The following is a 27,838-nucleotide window of genomic DNA, read 5'->3' as shown; positions in this document are numbered from 1 at the left end:
TGTGTTAAGGTGGTATGCATGTGTTAAGGTGGTATGCATGTGTTAAGGTGGTATGCATCTTAAGGTGGTATGCATCTTAAGGTGGTATGCATCTTAAGGTGGTATGCGTGTTAAGGTGGTATGTGTGTTAAGGTGGTATGCGTGTTAAGGTGGTATGCATATGTTAAGGTGGTATGTGTGTTAAGGTGGTATCTGTGTTAAGGTGGTATGTGTGTTAAGGTGGTATGCATATGTTAAGGTGGTATGTATATGTTAAGGTGGTATCTACGTTAAGGTGGTATGTTGAGCCTGGTAATCCCAGGTGTGGCCTGTGAACACGTCGTTCTTTGTGTGTGTGCGTGTGTGTGTGTGTGTGTGTTATAAATCTCATCTTGGTCGCCCGTCACCAGGTGAGGGAGCGCCTCCAGAAGATGGGTCCCTTCCAGCCCATGAACATCTTCCTGCGGCAGGAGATCGACCGCATGCAGCGCGTCATCGTGCTGGTCAGGAACACGCTGACGGACCTGCTGCTCGCCATCGACGGGACCATCATCATGAGCCAGAACCTGCGGGACGCCCTGGACTGCATGCACGACGCGCGCATCCCCGCCCGCTGGAAGAAGGTCGGTTTAAATGAAGTCACACACAAAAAAAAACCTTGTGCTTTTAATTCCCTTGTTCCCACTTTCAGATCATCAGTTACTCTTTAAGATGAATATTTAAATATGTTTATGCTTCACAAAGAGCAAAGCGACGCTTGTGATACGACGAGTCATCTTGAAATTGCACTGAAAGCGATTAACGCCTTTTGCATTTAATACATAATTCCACTTAAAGGAGGCTGGAGGCTTGAATTAATACGTCTTTTTTTAATTACTGTGCAGTTCTAATTTCTCTAACATGGATCAAAAGGTTTAGTTTCTTTCCTCTAACATGACGCGCTCTGAGTCCATTACAGTGATGAACCAACGCGACTCTGGTGACTCTTTAATGTCGAGATGAGGGAAGCGAACAAAAGCAACAAAGCAGGATAACGTTTACTTCCTGTTGGCCTTCGAGTCGTCACAATAATGAAGATTTGAAAAGCTGCGTCCTCTTTGTTTTGTTGCTTTCTCGTCTCTTTGAATTGATCTTTTCTCTCACGATCCTTTTTCTTTTTGTTCCGTTTGTCTCCTCGTCTCCTCTTCATCCGTCTGGACGGTTTTCTTTGTCGTGTGTCTTGTTGTTGTTGTTGTTGTCGTCTCTCAGGCCTCGTGGGCCTCCAGCACTCTGGGCTTCTGGTTCACGGAGCTGCTGGAGCGGAACCGGCAGTTCCAGTCTTGGATCTTTGAAGGCCGACCCAACTGCTTCTGGATGACGGGCTTCTTCAACCCGCAGGGCTTCCTGACAGCAATGAGACAGGTACGCACAGGGATACCTCCTTTCCTCCCTCGCTCCCTTGCTCCCTCCCTCCCTCCAGCGCCGTTGAGTACCAGATGGAACGCTGAGGGAGACACACACACCTTTGTTTTCTGGTGCTGATGAGGGATTAATCTGAATGTTTGACTCGACTTTAAGATCTTGCGTCGTGCTCTTCATCTATCTTCATTGTTATTAAATATAATAAAGGTTTGGTTTCATACAGCGCTGCTCTGGACACTCAAAGACGTTCTACTGAGGAATCCTTCACACAGCGAGGTGTCGCGTCAGGACTCTAACTTTCACACAGCGGCGTCAAGGGAGCAGGTTTTAGGGTTGAGTGTCTTGCTCAAGGACACGTTGAGATCGAATAAATATAGTGAATATATGGAGTGCACTTTTCTGTAAGACAATACTTTTTTATCTATTGTACTTGTTTTACAGCTTAGGTCTTACCTGTATGGAAGCTCATTCGCACCACACCAAAAAAAAATTAGGACCAAAAAAAAAATCAAAAATTAGGACCAAAGAAATAATAATAATTAGGACCAAAAAAAAAAAATCAGGGACAAAAAAAAGGAAAATTAGGACAAAAAAAAAAATATACAATGTACTTTGTCTGTACATATATTAGCTACAATTATATTTAGGCTGTAACTGTAATTTTTCCATTTGTAGTCAGTAGTCAAGTTCTCATTTCTCTTCTGGAATGAAACTTTTTTTGTTGCCTTTTTTCAAGTCAACAGAAAAAAAAGACAACGAAAAAAAAATGTTTTTATTTTTTTTGGTCCTAATTTTTTTTTTTTTGGTCCTAATTTTTTTTTATTGACCCCTTTTTTTATCCTCGAACAATTTTTTTTATTTTTTTGGTCCTAATTTTTTTTTTTGGTTTCCTTTTTTTGAGTAAACAAAAAAAAAATTTTTTTTGTCCAGAAAAAAAGTTTTTTTACTTTTTTTATTGACCCTTCTTTTATCCTCGGTTGTTTTTTTTTTTGGTCCTAATTTTTTTTTGAGTCAACAAAAAAAAAGTTGATTATTTTTTTTGTCCAGAATTTTTTTTATTTTTTTTATTGACCCTTTTTTTTATCCGCGGTTCTTTTTTTTCGGGTCCTAATTTTTTTTTGGTCCTAATTTTTTTGGGGGGTTTCCTTTTTTTGACTCAACAAAAAAAAAAAAGTTGATTATTTTTTTTGGTCCAGAAAAAAAAAGATTTTTTTTTTTATTGACCCTTTTTTTTATCCTCGGTTCTTTTTTTGGGGGGGGTCCTAATTTTTTTTTTTTGGGGTGTGGTGGGAATGGGCTTCCATATGCATGTGTTGTTTTTCTGTAGAAACTTCATGTTCGCCTCCCAACCATGAGGTCATTTTCAAACTATTTTTTTTCGATATGACATGTCTTAAATTAACCTTTTTAAGGCGCTTTCATATAAGATACATACACATGTTTTACATCATAAATTGCAGAACAATCTCAGCTCTTTATATAATGAGGCAACATTGTCATGAGGCAAAAGTGTAAAGAGAAAATATGACTCTAAAGCTGAAAAATGGAATCTCGATTTTTGGAGATTCTTCATATTTCTTATGAAAACATAACTTTACTCATGTGGTTTGAAGGTTTTGGTGATGGAAAATGGTTCACCAAAAGGTTTTAGGTTCTCAAAAGCAGTGAAATATATGAATAAAATGGTGGATACAAGTAAATAAATGTCTAAAACAAGAATTTTTATGATCGTTTTTTTCACATATTCATCAAAATGATAAAAATGGGAACTGAGACATGACATCATACTGCAGATAAAGCTTCTTGGTGTGTGTGTGTTGCAGGAGATCACTCGGGCCAACAAGGGCTGGGCTCTGGACCGCATGGTTCTGTGCAACGAGGTGACTCGCTGGATGAAGGACGACGTCGGCCAGCCGGCCGCCGAGGGCGTGTACGTGTACGGCCTCTACCTGGAGGGCGCCGGCTGGGACCGCCGCGGCTGCAAACTCCTCGACTCCAAAACCAAAGTCCTCTTCGAGGTGATGCCCGTGATCAGGATGTTCGCTGAGAACAACGGTGAGGTGGATTCCTCTCTTCTACATCCTCGTCTTTTCCCTTCCAGGATCCGTCTTCTTAGCGTCCGCTCGTTCTCTCTCCTCCACATCTGCATCCCACGCCTCGTTCGGGATGGATTGATGTAACATTTAAATGTCAAGCAGACTAAGTGCTATTTATTTAGCTTGAGAATAGATTACCGGGAGTGTGTTTGCTCCTCATATGACGTAGCGGCTGCGTTCAGGAAGCGCCAGAGAGACAGGAAGCCTCCGTGGACGCCGGCGAGCGAGGAACAGAAACGATCTGATGAGACGCGGCGCTGCCAGTCTTTGACTCGCGGCTTCACCCGCTAGAACGCCGCCGCAAAGGAGACGGGGAGGGAGGCGTCCGTGGATGATTGGCTGCAAGAGCGACTTAAAGTGTGTGTGGCGTTGTGAGAGAAAGGAGGGAGGCTTTCACTGAACGGCTATCTCCAGGACTTTAAACCACATTTCTATGACTTTAAACCACATTTCCAGGACTATAAACCAACCGGCTACATGGCGGTCGAACATCTTTGTCTTGATTCCTCAGCGCTGGAGGTTCCCGCTGGGCAATAAAAACACAACATCAGTTGTTTGCCTGATTTGAGCAGATTTCGAGTTCATAAGAAACAGATGTTCTGCTGTCCCACAACATCTCCTTCCAGATTTAAACACATCCTTTACTTCGCTACAGAGATTTTAATTATGACGCTAATCAAGAGATGATTTCACCAGCTGTTGCTTTGTTTATCTTCTGTTGACACGTGGGACTTGTTTGTTTGTTTGCAGGCGTGAAGGATTCCCGCCTCTACTCCTGTCCCGTCTACAAGAAGCCGGTTCGGACCGACATGAACTACATCGCCGCCGTGGATCTGAAGACTTCGCTTCCTCCGGACTACTGGATCCTTCGGGGCGTGGCGCTGCTCTGCGACGTCAAATAGAGACATTAATGATGTCATCACCATATTTTAAACATGTCAGTGTTATCTGTGGAGCTCGAGGCAGAAGGAGACGATAAATGTCTTGATTCCTCCAAACTCTCAGTATTTTTTGGAGTTTAATCTCCAGCCGCAGTGTTCCTAAATATCAGAACATCATTAAATCAGGATGAAGATGACGGATAATTTGTATTAAAGTATTTTTTGCATTATTATGGCACACAGAAGAGAAATATGTAATGAAATAGTTTTAAAATAGCGTCTGAACTCATCAGTGTGTCTTCTGGATTATTTCTATTCAAAAAATGTAAACGGATGTTTTTTTCCGTCTTTAGTTGAAAACCTGCAGGATTTGGGTTCGTCCCCATTGTGAGTCAGCGTTTTGAGTCCATCTACTCACCAGGAGTCAAAGCGTCGCTTAGTACGAGTTTGCATCCAGTAAGCAGAGGTATTCACGTCGCACTGCGCTCGTGTTTCTGGTCCTTTAACAAGCGAATACGCATGAGATGAGTAGAAAGAGTCACTCGCTTTGCCTCAATTCCCCCGAGATCCAATGTCAACGAAAGAGTCCATTTCCTATTGTGAGAGGAATCTCCCTGCGTGTTAAAATAATCCATTTAATGTGCAAATATGAATAAGAACTCGGTAGAACTGAAATACATAGAAATTTTAATGAAGTTTTTACAAAAAACAACAGCGTCAGAAAACATTAAAACACTTTTTTGGTAGCTTTTTTCTTTTTGTTAGAAAACCACCGTACACGCACTCTAAAAGCTACGCTGTACACGAGGCCCCAAAGACGCACACCTTCATCACGCCAATCATCTTCGTCACCTTTCGGCTCCGGCGTCAACAAACACCTGAATCTCCATTTCCAGAGATTTTCACTGTCGGAGGCGAGATGATTAAAGCGCGAGGACGCTTCTGGGAACCTCAACCCTGCATGAATATCACTATATTCATAGCCTCTTTTTTTATTTTTGAAGCGTTTCCATTTTATCGTCCACCTGTAAAATACATCCAAGAGTTCGTGCTGCGAACAATGTTGGAGTTATGTACACACACACACACACACACACACGTCTCCTTCAACACCGTGGACATGCAGGTTTCCTTTGCTTTTTAACATCAGCTGTCTCCTCCATCCGTTGCTTTTTATATCCCCTTTTGTAAAAAAAGAAAACTTGGTCGTGGGCGAGCAGGAAACGTCCTTACATCCATCTCCAACATGTCTGAAACTCTCCAAGAGGCCTGATGCGAACATTGAAGCCTTTGTTCGTATCCTGGAAAGTGAAGTACAGATTCTGTTTTTGACGGACTTTGCTGGAAAAAAAAAAAAGGCAAAGTGACTGGACGGACTTTTTCTGGATCCAACATTCAAATTCCAATATGTTTCAGAGGTTATTGCCTTTTAGCCGTACGTGCTGCACGTAGTCACATGAAGCGAGTGAGTACCTAAATGTATCTACAGCTGTAGCATGGCTAGCTTTACAACGCAGCATTCGAATCAGATGTGTGTCGCACTCTGCGTCTCCTCGCCCGTGGTTAGCATGTTAGCATGTTAGCGTCTCCTCATGGCATTACATTCCCCTGGGACAGCGAGCGGGTCATCTCGGCGTGCACAAAGTAGGTCTTGAGCTCTCCTTTGCCCTTGACGTTGATGATGCCTCGACACGAGCACATGTAGCCGAGCGTCAGGAGGATGCGGCTCGTCTCCTCCGTCACCTGCGGGGAGAACCGGATCGGTAACTTCAACATCTGAATTTAACCCCTGCAGCCCCAAAACTACCGCTACTGTATGCTAGCGGACAAAAGCCGTGTGTAGAGTCTCGTCAAAACCTTAAAGCTTGATATTTATTCCATACAATCTTTCAAAAATGTGTGCGTTAAGTAGCTGCACACACGTAGGGAATTATCTACATGCTACCTGGAAATCCCACTGTTGCTTCTGCACATTAATTATTAACAGGCACTGCAATCATCAAAGCTAATGCATCAAATGAAATGTAGCAATATTGAAATGAGAGGATTGCACATATCTGTGTGTGTGATCTTAGACTCACTCGCAGTGTCTTAAATATCAACAGGTTATCTTGCAGAGCAACTGAGAAGCACTCCAGTTGTGCTGCAGCAGATGTTTCTGTCATGTGAGCAGACTGAGGACTGAAGGATTCACACAGCCGCACGACATGCAGGTGGAAAACCATTATAACTCATCAGCGCCCAAACAGGGAGGGGGGGGGATTTAAAGATGTCACATGTAGAGATGATAGATGTCCTTGCTGCTATAAATAGCACACGCAGAAGGAGTAAAACTTATCTTTTAAAGATCTGCACTGACATTTAAAATGTCTTCATATGAAAACTGCTTTGAAAGAAACTGACAGGTCCAGACTTCTAAAAGCGGTTTGTTCTTGAATGCGTCTTAGGAATCGGTCAACGCTGAAGTTACTCTGAATTTCTTTATTCCAATAAAAATGTAAAAAAGCGAGTTGAAGCGAGGCTGTTGCTAGTTTTAGGTGGACTGTCTGTGTCTCAGCACCAAGGCCATTCATTCCTCCTGCAGAGGTAAATCACACATTATTCATTTGCGTTATTGTTGTGAACTATTTTCAGCTCGACGCTGCAGGTTGAGCAATGAACTTAGCCTAGCACCTAGCTTCTAGCATCTACCACCTCGCAGTTGTTTGACTCCGCCAACCATTAATGTTGCGGTTCATGTCCATCTAAAATCTCATTTTATTATTATATCAGACATTTGTGTGAAATTGTCACAATTACCAAATGAATTATTGAGTTATGGACCAAAATGTGTGTTTTTGGATCAACTGGGAACTTTTTACCACAAAATTATAATCAATTCGTCCTAAAAATTTGGGCCAAAATTTGGAGAAATTCACTCCAGACGTCGAGAACGGACGAGTCTCGGTGATCTTTAACTTCCAGTTCATCCTTAAGGCCGAACAGACGAGTGCTCAATGTGGAGACATTCGCCCAAACCGATCCTGAGATATCACCAAAAACAAAATGGAAACCGCCAAATTTGACAAATTCCCTGCAGCTGTTCATATCGCATTCACCACAATGGACCACCGGATAGACAGAAAACCCCAAAACATAAAACATAACCACAGACTCAGAGTCTCTGCCTTCGCAATCTTTCACTTTTGCATCAGCTTCCAAAAAAACAAAAAACGGACACATTTGTGCCAAATTTGAAGAATGGAATTTCAAGACATTTTTTTGAAATATGACCAGATATATTGATCACCTGTATTTTCCCCAGGACTCCAGTGCTGTCCATCCTGCTGGCGACATTCACGGCGTTCCCCCAGATGTCGTACTGCGGTTTCTGGGCTCCGATGACTCCGGCTATCACCGGGCCGTGGTTAATACCTGAGGACGGAAACAAAGCATCACAGACGCACCTGTATGGGACATTACAGGACATTGTATTGTGTACTTTCCAATGCATCTTTTACTTGTTGACATGTGTTATTTCTTTCAAGAAGGAAGCATCACTGTGTTGTTCTGATGTCACACAAGGGCATTGTTAAAATCTTTTTGTTTTCATCTCACTGATAAATCCATGGAGTGCAGTCAGAGTGCAGCTCAAAAAAGAAGAAGGCCTTTCCGAGAAAGAAAACAAAAGCTTTTCACAAGATTTCCTCAGAACATGAGCCGACGAGGAAGCTAAATGCAGGCTGATCCCCAGCCGTCCCGGCACCTCTCTGCTCGGCGCCGCTCTTCACTCCCCAAGTCAATCTTTTAAAAATTACAATCTGCACAAGTGCGCAGGCACCCGGCAGGTGGTTTTGTCCAATCCCAGTGGGGGAGGGGAGGGCTTGTGTGTCCTTCTGTGCTGCGTTTAAGGCTGGAAGCAGCGGGGATACACAGTCACACACACGCACACCGCTGAGTTAATGGAGAAATCCACGCTGAGAACTCCACAGACGGGTTGAAGGTATCGAACTCTTTCCTCTTAGCCCACGCAGGGAGCTGTGAGCCGCCCGCAATGCTTTCCTCTTCAGTTCTCCCTCCAATATTCTCTCTCTCGCTCACCCTGCTGTTATGTTAGCACGACTAAACCTTCCTGCAAAGAGTTTCATATTCTTGTTCTAAAGACGTTTGTCAAGATGATTAAATGACCCCTCTAAAGCATACCGGAGTGTTAAAATGGAGAGAAATGGATAAAGGGTAAATATTTATAACTGCTGATTTAAAGAAGAAGCCAGCAAAAGGTTGCAATGCTCTGCCGGAGTTGGGTTCTCCTATTTCATCTGCTTTTTGTCGGCGCCACGATATGCAACCGAGGGCTGAACCGCTATTAAAGTGCCTGAAGCTAGTTCAATGCATTTCTACCAGGCGTGCAGTTAATCACGACATGCAGAGTGTCGGTTTCTCCGTTTTCTCCCTCCAGCTTGTTGTGTTTTTTTAATGGTACAAATGGGCAATACAACTGGATTTTGTTGTGTTGCATCCGTCAGCTTATGAAACCCCCACACAGAAGCTTTTAGGCATTGTTTGTCTCCGAGGTCAGGAATATTGGCAGATGTAGAAGATACAACAGAACGGCAGGTGAGATGCAGTTCGTGGGTGAGCGCTAAGAGGTTTTTTAGTACCTTGGGAAAGCGCGACTCAATGTCACATCGCGTTGCTCCCAATGGTTGCAGCTCAGCAACTCTAAGTGTGATGTCACTGAGGGCCGCGCCCTCCACCCTCCATCAAATGAAGCCCATGGCATCGGCATGCCGGCATTTACTCCAGTCTTCCCTCAACCACCAACATCACACCGTAAAACCCCCAACTTCTCTCCTCCATTGACCTCAACTCTGCCCTACGCATCAGTCCCAGAGGACAAGCCTTTATATCTCACCCGCTGTCGATCCCTTCTTTCAAAACATCGCTCGAGGACAGTTCATGATGCCCTGAGCGCTCCGCCTTCTTGCAAAGACGACCAACCGACAGCCGCACAGGGAATCGGACCGAACAGCTCCTGTCGGTTTTTGGGGGTTTCCAAGGAAGATGGTTTGCCCCCCCAAGTAGCTCACAAAGGGAATGCATAACCGCTTTGCACTTCACTGAAGTGTACCTCAAAGGAGCCACATCAACTCCAACCAAACCAGTCACTGCCTTTGGATTCAAGAAGTTCTGAAGATCAACCTCTTGTTGCTTATTTACTAAACTGTTATCCGGTAGCCCGAGCCTTCATAAGTCAAAGATCTTCTACGCAGAGAGCCTGCATACAATCCAAGGTGCTTTCCTTTTCCTGTTAACTCGCTGTCAGTGTCCAATCGCTCGCGTTGCTTGAACTTTGAACCACATTATCGCGCTTCCTTTAGATGTTTCCCAATCCCTCGCCTCATCCCATCACTTTGACCAACTACGTCCTCTTTTCCATTTCCAGAGCCTGGAAGAAAAAAAAGATGGCCTCTGGGTTCTGGTTCCATCAGCATTCCCTCCACGTTCTCTCCTTGCCCGGCCCTCCGCTTGCCCTTTACTGTGTTCAGCATTGCAGCCGCTACCTCTGCCTCCTGTAATTGCATCCCAGAACACTCAATAGGATCACGAGCCGCTGGTCGTCCACAGCGAGCGGTATCTCTCCACTGCATCCGCTCAGATCCAGTCTCATGCAACCGGTGTTTGTCGCTTCCCAGTTTCCCTCCACAACACATTTATTTAGCAAAGTGGATGAGCCACAAGCGGTTCAAGCCTTGCATACATTAACGACGTCTTTTAATAAATTTGCGAGGCTTCATTTGCTGAGTGCGGCTCCTTGAGAAGCGAAGCGTTGCTTTTCATGTGCAACTCACCGACTCTGAGTTTGAAGTCGTTGAAGGAGTGTTTGTTGATGACGTCCAGCTTCCCCACCAAGGCGAACGCAAACTCCACCATGGTGCCGATGTGCATGTACTGCCGGTCGTGCTCCTGGGGAAGCAGAGGAGACACAACCAGGTAAGGTAGACGTTCAATTGTCGTTGGAAAAAGGTGACTTAATGCATATGTGTGTGTGTGTGTGTGATGAGCCCACCTGGGTTGTGTACTCGGGCCCGGGTGACGCATTGAGCCCAGTAGCAGCCATGTAGGTGCTGCCGATAGTCTTGATCTTTTCCACGCCGCTGAATTTAGGTTTCGACAGCAGCTGTGCACACAAACACAATGGGACATCGTTTATGGCAAACATATGGCCCGCCGGATAACTGTTCACTTTTTTTTGGTTTAGTTTAAATTTGATTTTTTCGTTTTGTTTCTATATTCTATAAAAAAAGTATTTCTTTTTAAATAAAAAAAAATTATAATTTTTTTTGTAAGTTATTTTTTGTTGTTTTGTTTACATTTTTAAAAAATGTAATTAAAAAAATTTATAAAAAATTTTTATAAAAAAAAGTTAAAATTACAGATTTTATTTTTTAAATTTTTTTTTATTTTTTAAGGTATTGTTAATGCTTTGTTTACATTACGTGTAAACAAATTATAAAAAAAAAAATGTTAAAATGACAGATTCTTTTTTTTCTTTTGTTAATGCTTTGTTTATATTACATGTAAAAAAAATATTTAAAAAATGTTAAAATGACAGAAGATTTTTTTGTTTGTTTACATTAAAAAAATGTCATTAAAAACAAAAAGTCAGGCGTGCTAACCACTGAGCCACGGTGACAAATGATGGCAGCGCTGATATTACAAGACATAAACTGCTCAACTGGCCATATTCATTCGTGGTGTTGATGAGATTTTGATGGCCCCCGAAACTTCTGGCCCCTAAACTAAAATGAGTTTGACGCCCCTGGTTAATGGTAAAAGATGTTTTTATGTATTTTAAGAGATATGCATGTATAAATATGCATATTATATATGCAGTGCATGGATTTTCAAGAAGCATAACTGTCTGCGAAATCCTCAAAAAAGAAAAAAGACCAATTCCAGAGGCTGTAAATTGAACGTCAGGTCACATACGCTTAGAAAAAAATCAATGCAACTCAGCGGGGAAGAGCGTCCTGCTTTGTTTTGAACGTGCAGGATGCCGTGAAGGTCACAAGGTCGCTCACCTCGTCGAAATCGGCAATGATTTCGTTGAGGAGCCGCAGGCACTCCAAGCCTTCCTTGTTGACGTCGGACTCGGTGTAGAACTCTTTAAAGTCCGGGATGGAGGCGAACATGACGCACACCAGGTCGTAGGACTGGTGGTACAGATCCTGCACGAGCAAACGGACGTTAGTTCGGACGGATGGAAAGCGACGAGCCGCAGACTCGTTAGCGTGGATGGAAAACAGGCGACAGGACTCTGATGTATTGAATTTAATACTTGACAGTGTTCAGAAATAAAAAAAAACATCAATGAGGATTAAAATCACCCGAATAACAGCTGATTCCTGTTCAAGTGAGTCATTTGCTGACTCGTCGTTCTGCATTTTCTGCAGCGAGACGTCGTTCCTATTTAAACCACAGTGACCTCATCGCGTCCTCTAAACTTCTTTCAGATTTAATTTCTCTCAGTTCTCGGGGATGAAACAGGATTCAGGATGATGAACGACGGCCTCGCTGGCCAGTCAGCAAATTCACTTCACGCTCATTATCGGAAATTAATCATTCTTACAATATACGATGAGCTCCGGTTCCATTTAAAAAGCTGTAATATTTAAGTAAGAACCACATGAATTTAGCAATTAATATCTGGAAAACGGACAATGACGTAATGCATCAATCCTCTAATGCACAGTGTGTGTGTGTGTGTGTGTGTGTGTGTGTGTGTGTGTGAGATTGTTTATCATATATATGACTCACTAGGAAGGTGAAGTACAAATTTCCTTGGAAGTTGGAATAAATACTTTTTTTTTCTGTTTGTGTGTGTTTCTGTGTGCAAAAGAGAAAATGCATTTCTTGCATCCTGAGTGGATTAAAAATCAACATAAATAGCAGCAAAGGAATCAAATATGTACATATTTCAGACATATTGCAGAATATGGAGCGCAGTAGATGATCTGATGATGTTTGAGTTGAGCGGCTCTGAAACCACAACACACACATTCTTGTGCTTTCTTTGCAGGAACCTCGAGATCTTTAATCAAAACAGAAGACAACATGGCCGCCGCTCACCTCGTTCTTCCAGTTGCGAGCCAGGAAATGTTCGGCGACGTGCGCGGGCAGGACGTTCTCCAGCAGAACCCGGTTGAGGTTCTCCATCGTCTCGATCTCCTCGCACTCCTTCTTGAACTTGTTCTTCCACAGAAAGTCTAACCTACAGTAATATTCATTCTGTTACAAGAGGACACAGAGGTGAAGAGACTGAAGGTCCAGCTCGCTTCATCAGGTCACACAGAGAAACACAAAGAACACGAAAAATAAGACAATGACACCAAAAAAAGAAAATGAAACGCAGAAAACAGACTGCAAATTTAACACAAAACAGTTCGTACGACGTCCGTGCAGACGGCAGCAACGCAGTGATTTATGCAGTTAACTTAGATCACAAATGCAAAAGTACAAAAGGAGATTATTTCACCACTAAAGGAACGAGACAACGCACGGAGAGATGCAGTCAAATGTTTGCTTTTCCTAGTCGAGACGTTTCATTTCCTTTCACCCTGGGTGAAGCATTTATTCCTGAGCGGCGCTCGAGTCCATCTCATTTCATAAAAAAAAAGGGCCGAGGAACCGAGGAGAACAATTTTCCGACGATGATCCGATGGAAAAATGAACGAGCAGAGAAAGTAATATGATTGGATTTTTTTTAGAAACGCAATAACTTGTTGCCGTTGCAAAGAAAAACAACAACAAAAGGGGGCGGGGGCAAAAGCAGAGTGTGTATGTATCAGAGCAATAGTTTTCAGACTGAAGATATTAATAAATGGCATCTGTTACTCATACTTTGTCTAACACACAGAGCCGATGATAAAGGCTTCTGTCTCATGTTCCCCTCGACGAGAGGAAGAAGCCTCCAGCCGTTCACAGAAAGAAGAAGTTCCCAGTGGAGATTCAAAGTGAGTCAACCAATTTAAATCGCACTAAATAATGCATGTAGAACATGCGCTGCGTGTGCTACCGATGCCAAATAAGTGTCCGTGCCGACGCTTTTATTGGAGGTGTAGGATCTGTTAAACAGTCAGGATGCATGTAGTGCGTTTGCTCTGCCTGTGTATCCACTCGTGTCGTCATTAAGCTCTTTGTGGACACACTCCAGTCCCCGCGGGGAGGGAAGAGAAAGCGTGGCGGCCATGTTGTGTTTTTTATTTTATTCCAGCACACTGTAGAAAAAGCCCAGAGGGGATGAGCTGCTTTCCATTTGGTGATGAGCGAGAAAACAGAGATATTACTCTGCACATGTCTTCTCTCACTGACTCACACAGAGTGCTGTCAGTGACACAACTGTACTGCACACATGTACACACACACACACGCACACACTGCAGGGCCTACATGTGCTGCGTTGTGTAACGGAGGTCACTGCTGGCTCAGTGAAACATTCTGGTTATCACAGCGTGAAGGGTCTGTTGGTTTTTGGTACTTTAAGATGTTGATAGTACTTCAGACTGTACTGTAGTGCGACTTAAGTACACTTAGACTCTAAGATACACACTTAAAGATAATCAAAGTCCACGTGTGTAACTTAAGACTTGTTGTCAATCATTGTTCGATAGCGTCTGAAGGTCGACTGGAGCAACTGATGCTGCTCTCTTGCACAGCAAAAAGAATATTTATCCTCTATTTCTGCTATTTCTACCCTCAACCTCTGAGGTAATAGAAGGCACACACACACACACACACACACACACACACACACACACACACACACAGTATAGAGAGAGCTATGGACAATGATATAGGAAATCCAATTTCCTCTGCATTCACAGGCGGTGGGGGTGCGATCCCGAGCCAGACATCAAAACTCAATTGGAGACCTTTAAAGGGTCGGAGAGATCACGAGATGGAGGGATTCCTCAACGCAATGAGCATGAGACGGGTGCTTAAAGGACGTATAATCACCTCTACACCTTTAACAGGCCAATAGGTTAAATTAGTGGCGAAAAAAAGAGACTAGAATACGAAGGGAAACACGTTAAAATTGCTTGAAAATGGGGGAAAACACATGCACAAGAGGAGAAATAAAGAGTGAAATGGTGAGGTTTCAGAGCGGTCAGAGAGGGGAAATGTGCAGACGTCGGTCGGGTTGGTAACATTCAGACTATCACAGCGTGGACTTACCTGTCTGGCAAGTACAAGCAGAGTGATGAAGAAGATAAAGAGGGAGATAGAGCCCATAGTCTTGAGGTCTTTGAGATCTCCTGGTCTTGAAGGGCAGAGAAAGAAGAACGATGTGTTTGCATACGGAGGAAGAAGAGAGGCGGCCCGGAGAACAAGATAAAAGTGGTAACGATGAATAATGCCATTTAATAAAAAAGTTAAAATCACAAGCTGTAGTCCGTGTCGTGAGTCGTCGTTTGAACCCCAAATTAATTACAATACTTGTGTTTATTGTATGCATTTGTTCAGCAAAGTCTTGGGAAAAAAATTATATTTGCAAAAAAAAACTTTTAAAAGATATTTTGATGGTAACTATGAACATCCAGCATGATATGAGCCAGATTCCACCAAAAAAGCCTCCTGGAGCGTCAATAAGACACCTTTTGGGAAAGATTAGGACCTAAAGAATCAGAATCTGCAACAAAAATCACAATAAAACAAAGTCTTGTCCTGTTAGGAAGAAGTTTCAGTCAAGAAACAGACGTTCGGTTCAAAAATGGAAATATGTATTTTATGCCAAAAGATTGTCTGAATGGGGCATGCTGGGTATTAAATTGTTTCCCAAACGTTCCCAGTCTGCAGAGACGAAGGCGAATACACGTCGAGCTCGTCATGAACCTAACAGACAGGACAGCGGTCCAGAGGCAGAATGAGGCCAACCAGCGAGGAGTTTAAGCTCTGAACGTGTGTCGCTGTTGCATCCGAATTTCTGCAAAAGCACATTTTGCATATTAATGGTAACTCGCTCTCATGTAGGGCAGCTCGGCAGAGCAAGTTCTGCTCTCGCCTGGTTCATCGTCTCATCAATTCTTTACACAGAATTGAGGGCAAAGACGTCGTTTGTTGAGTTTCTGACACGACCAAAGCTTCTGGATTTGTCATTCCTCCACTTTCTCATTCAAGAGTTGTGTTACGTTACTTAATGCTGCTTTAATGTTTGAAAGGTACGACCGCATGCTCGGCTCGCCGATACAAACAAATTTGGCAACGAAATATGGCTCCTTCATGCCGTGATGTCAGAATCAGCTTTAGTGGCCATGTACAGTTTCACATTCATGGAATTTGATGCTGGATTCTGCGCTTCGTAGACTCCATAGAACAGACAATCACACATTACATATCTATGGAAGCCCATTACCGCCGCAAAAAAAGAAAATCAGGACCAAAAAACTAATAATTAGGAGAGAAATATATATATATATATATATATATATATATATATATATATATATATATATATATATATATATATATATATATATATATATATATAATTACCAAATTAAAAAAAATTAAAAAATAATTTATGACAAAAAATAAATATATGACTAATAAAATAGATATATTTTGACAAAAAAAAATTAACACAATTTTTTAGGACAAAACCACCAAAAGTCAATGAAAAAAAAAAGTTGATAATTTTTTTTGTCCTAATTTTATTGAAGTATTTTTTTTTTGTCCTATTTTCTTTTTTTCCCCCAAAAAAAATTTTTTTTGGTCTTAATTTTCTTTTTTGTGGCGGAAAAGGGCTTCCATACATATCTGTGCATGACGAAAAACACCAAAGATTCATTTAATTGCATATAATTTTTTTTTACAAATTGCTACTGAAAAATAAAAAACATTGCCGTTTTGCTGTTTTGAGTGCAGTTTTTAATTTTCTGGTCCTCTTAACGCGGTTATGTTTCCGAGGCGGCAATCTGGATAAAAAACAAGTCTGTTCTCTGCCACTGTGAACAAAAACTGTGCAGCATGTATTGTCTTCACGGGAGGAGAGACTCCTGAAAAAGCCCGTTATGCTATTTCAATAGCTTCAGACGGGAGAGTAACGTTCTGCATTTCCTCCTCTGGCAAACAGAAAATGTCCTTTAAGTTGATGAAGACGTCTGACGATGTTACATCCAAAACACTTAAAGTCGCACGTCGGGCTTTAGAACATTAATTTACAGAAATTCTCCTAATTTTCTACAACCACACTCTTGTTGTCACACTGGCTGAAGACTTTGAACTACACAGGCAGAGAATAATGGAACAGTCTCTTTATGAGCCGTGCAAAAGAACTGAATCCATTTCCTTTAGTACTTAAATATAATATAACAAAATGAAGATAACCAGCCAATATGTTGGTACATCTCATTTTATTCTGTCTTACGCGGAGTCTGACTGCTCAAAATTGCTTTTCTGAAGGTTTTCCAGCCTCCATAATAAATCTTTGTCAAATCAACAACATTGGGTGTGTAGCACGTGGGCGTCTGTCACTACTCGTCTCCACACGGCGTGGAGTGTGCGACACGAGAAGACTTCTCCATTACAATGTCTGAAAGAAACTGTGTTTCATTCCCGACTGCCTCATCACGCCGTTCATCCTCATCAAGCTGCTTTCCTGAGTTGTTGGAAGATGAGAACGTGGAATAGAAAATGGAGAAACAGCTGAATCGGTGTGGGTGAGCGCATGTGTCACTGCGCCCGCACGCTGCCGGGGTCGAGCAATAAAGGACACACACTCGTGCTGCAACACACACCTGATGGTTAGCAGGGATTTGAAGTGTGAAGACCACGAGACCAGAAGCTGCAGCCGAGCACCAAATCAGCGACTTAGCATCTGGCCTCAAGTTTGTTTGGCTGCTAGCTCAACAAGCTAGGTCGCATGCTAAGTTAAATAAGAGAGTAACCAAGATGAACGTTCAAGGTTGTTCATTGGTTATTTGATGACATGTAAAGGTGGTGTAACGTCATGATGCTGCTCTTTGAGAAGATTCTCTGGTTCACACAGACACCGACCGTGTCGCTAGCTAGCTAGCTTAGCAGCATTCCCACTGATCCGCTGTCAGACAGCCGCCGTGCGTTCATATCATGATAAAACGCAAGAAGAGCAACAAGTAAACAGAAGTGTGGTGGATAATATCCTGTGGTCTAACTATATAGTCTTGAATTCATGTTGTTAAGGCTGCTAATCTTTACCTCCTTTCATGTTAGCTCACATCCAGAACTCTAACGTAAACCTGCAATTAGCCGTACCGTTGCATAACCCCCACTGTTCATCAGTATCAGGAAATAGCTTGAATACATAAAAGCACCCACAACTGGCCGGCATTAACATCCAGCGAGCGCTCGATGTGTTGCTGACACATCCTGCATGCTCGTGAAGAAGTTTAAATGGTGCAAGCGCCCCCTAGGTGCCTCCACTTAGAGCTATTATTGACTCCAATATACCTTGATGTGGATCGTTTTTCTTCCCATCATAGGTTTTCCATTTACTCTGAATCCCGCAGGTTCAATAGCAGATGGCCGTCGCCTCCACGTTAACGTAACCGTTCCTCTCCTCAAGCCGACCTCAACGCCTTCTCATCCTTCACCCCCCCGACGCTCGACGCTCTCTTGAACCGTATCCGCTTCGTGGGCGTGCGCTCTTACCTGTCCAGGCTGTCGGTCTTGTACAGGAACCTGCTGTACTCGTCCAGCAGAGAGGCGTGCGTCTGCAGGATGATGACGTTGTAGACCACCACGGCCGTCAACATGATGACCATCTTCAGCTCGTAGTTGATCCTCAGGAACACGGAGCAGGAGATGAGGCCCAGGATGCAACTGTAGATTAAATACTACGCAGACAGGGACAGGAAGTCCGATTGATGTAGAGCTGGAACAAAAAGGGCGAAAGCTAATTTTGCAGGTGATTGTTGAATCTTTACTTACGGGGAGGTAGAAATTGTTCTTGCCGGTGAAGGGAATTAGTTGTCCGTTCGGGTAAAACTTTGTTTCGTTGGATGAATTGTAAACGGGGGCAGGAGGCAGCAGATTTTCTTCTAAAAAAAACTAGAAAAAGAACACGAGGTCAACAGAAATAAAGGGTTTCGTCGTATCTTTAGCGGATGATTCACATGCTAATTCCACTCTCGTCTGCTTGTTTTGCACGTCTTCTGGTAAATACAATTCTGAGTTGTACTTGCAGGAGAGAATGGAGTTAAGACAAGAGGCCAAACCTTTCAATAATGTGCTTTAAAGTGCGCCCGCGGGATAGGGGAGCAAAGCCAAGTTAATTTGGCTCATCCGCCCTCAGCGACTGACCCGAGCGTCAGGCGCAAAAACAAGATCTAATCTCTGGAATCGATTGGTGTGAAGGTCTGGACCGGAGGTCCTGACACCGCGCTCTATCACGCAACTTACCCCCAAAGAGCCTCCGGCCACTATTTCACCTTTAACCGAGGGTTTTTATTTTATTTGTGCCTCCACAGACAGAACTATGTCTCCATCAGGTACATCTGAAAAGTGATGGAGGGAAAGAAAAATGTGTGATATTCTCTTATCTCACTGTGTGCTAATGGAGGAGGCGCCTTTATGCAGAGAAAGCGTCATGTTTATATTCAAAGACAAAAGATAAACTGCTCGGGGAACAAAGAAAACAAAAATATATGTTTCCGTCGTTGAGGACAGCGGCAATAGAGAAAAGAAATGGAAAACATCCAGATAAACACTAAATTAAAAAGCTGGTGTGCCCACGGCCCCCTGACCACGACGTCTGAGACATATTTACATATTTATACATTTACTGCTGTGACACAACATTATGTTTTACTGTCGCAAGAAAGATTTGAGCTTTTTCCATCTTATGTGTGTCGGCCACACTGAGGACGTCTGATCACGTCTCAGCGATCATCACCGAACTTCATGCTGTAGCAATGATGTAGCAATGCTGTAGCAATGTAGCAATGCTGTAGCAATGTAGCAATGTAGCAATGCTGTAGCAATGTAGCAATGCTGTAGCAATGCTGTAGCAATGCTGTAGCAATGCTGTAGCAATGTAGCAATGTAGCAATGGTGTAGCCATGCTTAGTGTTTAAAGATACAATGAGCAATACTAGCATCATATTTTATCATATTTTTGTGCAATAGTGTTATATATTTTATATTTTGTCCCTTATTTTTATTTTGTATTTTTTTTCCTTAGGTTTAAAGTTATTCTGTTAGGACCGAGCAAAATCATCTTTTCATTGTACAGAATAACTGGTATCTGTGTTTATGACAGTAAAAACATCTTAAGTCTTGAACATTAAGACGCAGTGAGTCAGCAGTATTGATAAGTTGTGTATTTTATGAATATGATGTGCAAATTATTACTCTTATTCCGTGTGACAAGGTGTTGCATTAACGTCTAATCTCGCTGCAGTGACTAATCAGGAGTGTGTGGTCTCGGGGGTTCGATGCTGAAGCCTCCTGGTCCTTCGCTCCTCGCTCACCGGCGGCGTGTGAACGCTCACCATGTTGAAGACGGCCATCACCAGGATCAGCGCCGTGGTCGTCATGGTGAGGGTGATGCGGGGCCACGGCTTGTTGGCGATGATGACCGATGACCTCAGCAGCCACATCCAGGAACTGGAGGCGCTTTTACTGCAGCGCTGCGGGGGACACGGACACACAACACGGACACACAACAGGATGCGTGAGTTTGAAGAACGACGGAGATATTAAGGTTCAAACGGACAAAAAGAAGCAACACGAGCAGGAATCTACTCATTAAAATGTGCAGCGTACGAGCAGACGTGCTCAATAACAAATCAATTATTGGGGGAAACAACGCCGGCGCCTCTTACCAGATGAACTGCGATGCCGACGAGCGAGATCAAGAGGCATCCAATTATATAAAGAGGGCCGCTATCAGCGTGATGGCGCATATGCTGCAACACATGTACAACTACACGCAATAACTGTGCTGCAAAATGACCGCTGCAAGTGATTCCATCGTATATAAAACATGATGTAAGCAACAAAGCCTTCTTTAAACTCACACGAGAGCCAAAGCAAAAGCTTGAAGCGGTAATTAACCAGCGTCTGTCTCCTGCTTCACTAATTAAATCATTAGAACTGAGGGCGGCGTTTGTACGTGTCCCAGAGACACACTGTTTCAACCTGACACACACACACACACACACACACACACACACACACACACACACACACACACACACACACACACACACACACACACACACACACACACACACACTGTCTTGTAAGAGTTTCGTGTCAATTCAAACCAGATTGCCTTTTTAGTTTAGAGGCTATATGATTCACATTTGTTCAGATTTATTCTCGTCATTATCTTCCTCTTGTTTGGTACGTTTTGTAAAAAGACAAAATAAAACGTTTTTTATGAAATCTTAAGTCAAGAGGTAAAAATGAAACATCTTGTACCAACGCGTCACTAGTGCATCATTTCAAGAGTTGATTGTAAAAAAAAAAAAGTTATTCTCACTGTTTTGTCGTCCTCTTGATGTATGAAGTATTTTTTAATTTTGTTTGTGCAAGAAAAATAAATTTAATCGTTTTTAAGTTTAAAAAAAAAGGACCTCACTTTGTGATAGAGGAAGGAAACACTGAGAACAATAAGTTCACAGTGAAGAGTTGTTTCACACCGCAGGAACGCTAAACGACATTATATGAAAGGAATACCTGCACGAATAAGAATTATTTAGATGTTTCCTACGATCTTCAGCCTAAAATTATCAAACGTAGCAGAACCACATGATTGATTTTGAAACGACACAGTCCTCAGTCATGATTTTGTATTTAAAAAAAACTAAAAATATAGAATATAGCACGTTAAGGATTAATTGCATTGTTGATTCTCTGGCAACACGACACTGGAGAACAGGATGTGCTCTCGACACCGAGACACTCGGCAAAACACATGCATATTGATTATGTTCACCAAGGATCCATGAAGTGCAGGCTGGTTCTGGCTTATTACAGTGTTTTCCCCCCAAAGAGGAGGCAATGAAATGACATGAACCAAAAGCAATTGAAATAGAGTCAGCAGGAGCCAGCAGGAGGCTCCTCAGCTTCACATATTGAGGGTTTTTCTTTTGGTTTTTCAGCCTCGGGGGAAACTTCCAGAGGGAAACAGTCCAGAGGAAGCAGAATGTGCTCACTTACAAAGACTGAGCCTGCGGATTGTGACATTTTATTGCATTTTAAATGGTATACTCGTGTATTGTTGTATTTTACCTCCCTCGTTCTCTTTCCTTTTTACGAGACAGTGAATGTTTCAGAATATGAAGCAGCGTCTGAAGCCGGAGATCATCTTCCAGTGGCAAAATATTTATTCTAATCTAAAAGATGTAAAGGCGTTGTTAGCGATTCCATTGTGGGAAGTACTTTAGCTGAGACTTAACCCCCGTTAAATTTATCAGAACACAATGCAAATGCACAACAACGATGCTGTGAAACCCAGCAGCGGTGTGTGTGTGAGCCACAGCAGTGTGTGTGTGTGCATGAGCTATAGCAGCGGTGTGTGTGTGAGCCACAGCAGTGTGTGTGTGTGTGCATGAGCCACAGCAGTGTGTGTGTGTGTGTGTGTGTGAGCCACAGCAGCGTGTGTGTGTGCATGAGCTATAGCAGCGGTGTGTGTGTGAGCCACAGCAGCAGTGTGTGTGTGCGTGCAGGTTCTGGTCATGCACGGGGGTCCGGGATTCATTTTTGGCCCAAAGGTAACACTGAGAGGTACTTAACGGGCTGTTAAGGTCCACTCTTGACCACTCAGGAGCCTCCAGAGAGCAGGCGCATGCTAGCTAAAGAGACAGAGGGCACTACTAAAACAATTGTGTTTGCAGTAAATGGCATTCACTTACCAGGAAGTGTCCAATAAAGCATATGAGGAGGATCAAGGAAAGGAGAAGAAAAGCCGTTCCAAAGGATATCCCCAAGATGGTCGTCCTAAAAACAACAAAAAACACAGTATCAACGCTAGCGAGTTCAGTTCACTAAAAGTCGAATGCCATCGGCTCAGAAACACAAGCAAAGTGCACACGCACGATAATAGATGTACATTACTGCATAACAGATGTAATCGAGCCTCACGTACTTTGGAAGGACGAGAATCTGCACAATAAAAATGCAGAAAAATATGAGACAGGCGCAGGTGACGTAGTATTTGAAGGCCGGCAAGGTTGTTGCTCTGTACTAAAAGGATAAAAAGAGAAAAAAAGAAGGTCAAGTTTCCACAAAAAGGCTTTCAAACTAATATCCGAGCAACTTCAGAAAGCTCCTCAGCTGTGCACTCAGACAGCAGCCGAGCTTTACGAGATTGCAGGGTGAGCTAAGTGAAGGCAGAAGGAACAAACGGTAACGATGGGCTGCGTAATTCAATTTGAAACAACTACTCAGATGCATCCATGAGGGGCGAGTGGTGCCAATTTATTTACTTGTTCTGCTTCTTACTGTACCTCCTTCTCCAAGGACTTGTTGTGAAAGAATAACGATATTCTTTGGATGTCTTCGGACTTGAGCCACTGTCTGCGAGTGAAAAAGGTGAAGTTATAGAGCAGATAGATGGATAGACGCTTTATTCATCCACAGGGGGACATTCGTTTGAAGCAGTATGACTATTACCAGATGAAAAGGAGAATACGGGGGACTGTCAAGGGAAAGAAGACGTGTTGGTACAAAAAAAATGGAGATTAAAGTTGATATATTTGTTCATCGTGACATGAGGCAAGTATTCAATATAATGTCCATCTCATTAGGAGACAACGGATGCCATCATTTGCTTTAAAAGTGCCATGTTTCATCAGTTTCAGTTTTAAAACTGTATTTTATAGAAGCCCATTTCCGCCAATGTGATAAAAAAAAAAAAGTAAAAATTTAAATTTTTTTAAAAAAGATCCTGTAAATCCAAATTATGAGATACTATGATTTACTAAATCAAGATTATGAGATAGTTAAGTTGTAACTTTTATTTACAGGATGTAATTTTTGCATTACATTGACAGAAATGGGCTTCCATAGGACTTGTTTGCACAGTTACATCAAAATATATATATTTTTTCTTACTTTTGCGAGTTTATCCCATCAAAGGTCCTGATCATCCTCTCGTTCAGCTCCTCCTCGAAGCGTTTCTTCTGAGACTTTGTTCTTTAATCAGCAACAAGAAGGAAACATCTTTAAGGTTTGCATAATGTTTGTCACACGCGTCAAAAGCCTCGAGCAAGAAGTTTAAATCTTTTTAAAGATCTCCTCGTCTGTCACTCTACTGTTTCTGGATCAGGATGATCCTGTCGCCAAAAGAAAATGTTGTAAAAAAATGATGCTGCTTGCCTTTCCGATCTCCTCTGGAAGTGGTACTGACCCATCGGGACGTCCTGGAAACAGAACGAGGGCGAGAGATGTGTTACGAAGCCGAGGGCGAACTTCACCGTCGACTAAATCGCAAAATATCGCTTAAAAGTTTGGGGTCACTTAAAAATGTGCTTATTTCTCAAAGAAAAGCACAGATTTTTTCAATGAAGACAACATGAAATGAATCATAAATACACTCTCCACATTGTTAATGTGGTATTCTGGGTGGAAACGTCTGGTTTTTAATTAAATTTCTACAGAGCTGTATAGAGGCTCATTTCCAGCAGCTATCAGTGTTCTGATGGAACATTGTGTTTGTCATCGCCTTAGAAGACTAATGGACGAGTAGAAAACCCTTGAAAACCCTTTAAAAAGAAAAACTTAAAACCCCTTGAAAACAACTTAAAACTCCCTTAAAACGCCTTGAAAATCCTTTAAGAAATTGTTTGGGTTTTTAATTTTATTTTTAAATTCCCTAGAAAACCCTTGAAAATCCCTAAAAAATAAATTAAAAAAAACACTTAAAACCCCTTAAAAATCTGTACCCCACCTCTAAAAAAAACCTTAAAAACCTGAGAAAATCCTTTAAAAATAAAATTAAAAAAAACCTTAAAATGTCTTAAATTCCATAGAAAACCCTTGAAAACCAATGAAAATCCTTAAAATTAAACACTTAAAACCCTTGTGAAACCCCTAAAAAACCTGTAAAAAATTTTTTAAAGCTGTGAAAATCCCTTAATAGTATAATATAAAAAAACCCTTAAAATTTCTTAAATTCCCTTGAAAATCCTTGAACACGTTTGCTGGTGAGAGAAGCTATAAAACTGGTCTTTCTTTGAGCGAGTTGAGTATCTGGAGCTTCACATTTGTGGGTTCATTAAACTCTCCAGTCTCTTCTTGTTCTTAGAAATTAAGAATATTTAATGCCAGAAATTGCGCAAAAACTGAAAATTTTGACAAACTTTTGAACGCTAGTCACAAAAAAAAACCCTCGACATACGGCGGTGTTGATCTTCCCGTTCTCGTTGGTCATGCTGTCTCGGTGGTGCAGGTTGGCGAACGGCTTGGCGGCGCCCCAGGACTCGAGGTAGCGGGTCATCCTGACGGAGGCCCTCATCTTGGCTCCGTCGGGGGTGTGTCTGGAGCGGTAGTGATGCTGCGGGCTGCGGCGCTCCACCTTGAGGCGAAAACGGGTGTCATTTTATTTAAATTTCAATGTCCGGCGATCGTTCCAAGTTCACTGAACGTTGGACGGCACCTTCGGGTTGATGACCAGCAGAGTGACGACTCCGTGCTCCTTCAGGTAAGGGTCTCTTTCTTGCCCGTCTCCGTCTTCCACCTTGTAGGCGCCGTTCAGGTGCTCCAGCGTCACGGAGGTGATGTGGACCCGCCTGGGAAAGAACGGCGGCTTCAATAAAATGGCGTTCTTTGGATATAAATATCGTTCAGTAACCACATGCTAACGCTAACGCTGACAAGAGCCTTTTGTCTGACGTCCGGCTCACTCACCCGGGGATGCCTCCTGCTTCCATGTGATTGGCCAGCGTGACGTCATGTGACCACACGTCGTATTGCCATTTCTGAAGTCCGATCACTCCGCACAGGACGTTCCCAGAATGCACTCCGACGCGCATGTTGATGTCGACCCCGGTGGCGTCCCGCACCTTCCTGTCACGCAGCGAAAACCAAGACTTGTGATGTGTTTGATGGACTTGGGTGTGTTTTAAGGACTGCGTGAGCTTCCTCCAGCAGAACTCACTTGATGGCCTCACACATGTCCAGACCCATCTTCACACAGTTCTTGGCGTGGTTGGGAAGAGACTCCGGCAGCCCGGACACACAGTAGTAACAGTCACCGAGGATCTTGATCCGCATACATTCATTCTCCTGCGTGAGGGAGGAGGAGGAGAAGGAGGAGGAGGAGGAGAATGAGAAGATGGAGGAAGAGGAAGAGGAGGAGGAGGAGAAGAATGAGAAGATGGAGGAGGAGGAGAAGAATGAGAAGATGGAGGAGGAGGACGAGGAGGAGGAGAAGAAGAATGAGAAGATGGAGGAGAAGAATGAGAAGATGGAGGAGAAGAATGAGAAGATGGAGGAGAAGAATGAGAAGATGGAGGAGGAGGAGGAGGAGAAGAATGAGAAGATGGAGGAGGAGGACGAGGATAAGAAGAATGAGAAGATGGAGGAGGAGAAAAAGGAGGAGGAGGAAGAGGAGGAGGAGAAGAATGAGAAGATGGAGGAGGAGAAGAAAAAGGAGAAGGGCAGAAGAAGGAGGAGGAAAAAAGGAAGGAGGAAGAAGAGGAAGGAAGGAGGAGGATGAAGGAAGAGGAAGGAAGGAGGAGGATGAAGGAAGAAGAAGGAGAAATAAAGAAGGAAGAAGGAGGAAGGAAGAAGATATAGAAGAAGAATGAGGAGAAGGGCAGAAGAAGAAGAAGAAGAAGGGAAGGAAGAAGAAGAAAAGAAGAAGATTTTAAAACAATCAACATCTGTAATACACAATATAAAAAACAGTTTCATTATTGAATCATAAAATAAAACCTTCAGATGTTTTAACAGCAGCTCGATCGCATCACGCTTCATGAAGGAAATAGAAGTCTGTGTGTTCTCTATGATCTGATAGTTTAAACCAATACTGTCGCTCTTCAAGTGCTGTGAGAGATTTATCGTTGCAAAATGTAAGAAGCAACAGTCTCACGTTGTCTGGAAGCGTCCATAAGTGATGAATAATGAACCTTTACCTTGGCAATCTGATCAAATTTGCCAAACAGCTCGTTCAGCATGTGCACCAGCTCTCCAGGGGAGCAGTCGCTGGCCAGCCGGGTGAAGCCCACGATGTCAGCGTACAGGATGCTGCAGGAGGAAACATACCATGACGTCATGCTTTAATGTACCATGACGTCATGCTTTAATGTACCACGATGTCATGCTTTAATGTACCACGATGTCATGCTTTAATGTACCACGATGTCATGCTTTAATGTACCACGATGTCATGCTTTAATGTATGACGATGTCATGCTTTAATGTACCACGATGTCATGCTTTAATGTACGATGATGTCATGCTTTAATGTACGACGATGTCATGCTTTAATGTACCACGATGTCAGGCTTTAATGTACCACGATGTCAGGCTTTAATGTACCACGATGTCATGCTTTAATGTACCACGATGTCATGCTTTAATGTACCACGATGTCATGCTTTAATGTACCACGATGTTAGGCTTTAATGTACCATGACGTCATGCTTTAATGTACCACGATGTCATGCTTTAATGTACCACGATGTCATGCTTTAATGTACGATGATGTCATGCTTTAATGTACGATGATGTCATGCTTTAATGTCTTCCAGGAAGAAGCACCCATTTGCTCCCTTTGCAAATATGTACAAAGTGTGTGTCACATGCGTGTGTCATACTGACGTGTGTGTGTGTGTGTGTGTGTGTGTGTTAAACGGTGAACACGTGCCTGACGTTAGTGTGTCTCTGCACGTAGAGGTTGTGGAAATTGTTTGTGTTCTCGATCTGTCCGAAGTTGGGTCCCTTCAGCCGCTGGATGATCTCTGCTTTCATCACACGGGCGATGTGAGCGGGAAGGAGAGACAGCAGGAGACGCTCCTGGAGGAGGAGGAGGAGGAAGAGGAACAGGAGGAGGAGGAGGAGGAGGAAGAGGAACAGGAGGAGGAGGAGGAGGAGGAGAAGGAAGAGGAGAGAAGAAGAATGAGGAGGAGGAAGAGGAGGAGGAGGAAGAGGAGAGAAGAAGAATGAGGAGGAGGAAGAAGAGGAACAGGAGGAGAAGTAGGAGGAGGAAGAGAAGAAGACGAAAAAGAGGAAGAGGAGGAGAAGGAGGAGGATGAAGAAGGAAGACAGAGGAAGAGTAGTAAGGGGGAGAAGAAGAAATAGAAAAGAGGAAGGAGGAGGAGAAGAAAAAGACGACGACGAGGAGGGAAGAAGGATGAAAGAAGGGAGGGAGAAGAAGAAGAAGAAGAAGAAGATTTTAAAACGATCAACTTCTGCAACACATTACATAGTTTGCATAAAAGAAAGAACATTTTTTAACTTTCAGATAATTTTCATCACGTATTTTTTGGCTCGACCCAAAGCAGGAAG

General features: G+C 42.8%; 2 protein-coding genes across 5 annotated transcripts in view; one reads left to right on the top strand and one right to left on the bottom strand.

Annotated features, from left to right (window-relative positions):
• The window catches only part of dnah5 (dynein, axonemal, heavy chain 5), an 85,349-nt gene extending 80,658 nt beyond the window's left edge, over window positions 1-4,691 (top strand). Inside the window, exons 84-87 of the mRNA XM_068596331.1 lie at window positions 390-602; window positions 1,228-1,380; window positions 3,204-3,435; window positions 4,227-4,691. Of these exons, the coding sequence (XP_068452432.1) occupies window positions 390-602; window positions 1,228-1,380; window positions 3,204-3,435; window positions 4,227-4,378 (750 nt within the window). The 3' untranslated portion in view covers window positions 4,379-4,691. The remainder of the gene's footprint in view (window positions 1-389; window positions 603-1,227; window positions 1,381-3,203; window positions 3,436-4,226) is intronic.
• A 336-nt stretch (window positions 4,692-5,027) lies between these two features.
• Window positions 5,028-27,838, bottom strand: part of adcy2a (adenylate cyclase 2a) — a 48,533-nt gene continuing 25,722 nt past the window's right edge. Inside the window, exons 5-26 of one of the 4 annotated variants that reach the window (XR_011079424.1) lie at window positions 27,198-27,346; window positions 26,464-26,575; window positions 25,485-25,612; window positions 25,235-25,393; window positions 24,984-25,116; window positions 24,726-24,902; window positions 23,705-23,748; window positions 23,441-23,521; window positions 22,834-22,903; window positions 22,473-22,570; window positions 22,240-22,324; window positions 19,870-20,007; window positions 18,308-18,427; window positions 18,029-18,213; window positions 14,576-14,660; window positions 12,470-12,628; window positions 11,422-11,568; window positions 10,407-10,517; window positions 10,189-10,303; window positions 7,647-7,771; window positions 5,831-6,100; window positions 5,028-5,698 (exon numbers count right to left, since the gene is read on the bottom strand). Coding sequence is in view for 2 of the 4 variants with exons in the window: in XM_068596337.1 (XP_068452438.1) it covers window positions 5,948-6,100; window positions 7,647-7,771; window positions 10,189-10,303; window positions 10,407-10,517; window positions 11,422-11,568; window positions 12,470-12,628; window positions 14,576-14,660; window positions 18,029-18,213; window positions 18,308-18,427; window positions 19,870-20,007; window positions 22,240-22,324; window positions 22,473-22,570; window positions 22,834-22,903; window positions 23,441-23,521; window positions 23,705-23,748; window positions 24,726-24,902; window positions 24,984-25,116; window positions 25,235-25,393; window positions 25,485-25,612; window positions 26,464-26,575; window positions 27,198-27,346 (2,574 nt within the window). In the remaining 2 variants the exon portion in view is untranslated. Of the gene's footprint in view, window positions 6,101-7,646; window positions 7,772-10,188; window positions 10,304-10,406; window positions 10,518-11,421; window positions 11,569-12,469; window positions 12,629-14,575; window positions 14,661-18,028; window positions 18,214-18,307; window positions 18,428-19,869; window positions 20,008-22,239; window positions 22,325-22,472; window positions 22,571-22,833; window positions 22,904-23,440; window positions 23,522-23,704; window positions 23,749-24,725; window positions 24,903-24,983; window positions 25,117-25,234; window positions 25,394-25,484; window positions 25,613-26,463; window positions 26,576-27,197; window positions 27,347-27,838 lie in introns of those variants that run through there. The other 3 variants (XM_068596337.1, XM_068596338.1, XR_011079425.1) reach the window with 3 other exon arrangements.

The sequence above is a fragment of the Clinocottus analis genome, unplaced genomic scaffold (genome assembly GCF_023055335.1).
Source record: "Clinocottus analis isolate CAN_PGR_092001 unplaced genomic scaffold, fCliAna1.0.p SCAF_36, whole genome shotgun sequence".
In the NCBI taxonomy this organism is placed as follows: domain Eukaryota; kingdom Metazoa; phylum Chordata; class Actinopteri; order Perciformes; family Cottidae; genus Clinocottus; species Clinocottus analis.
Note: the sequence above shows the minus strand (reverse complement) of the source record. Positions and strands in the feature narration are given on the sequence as shown.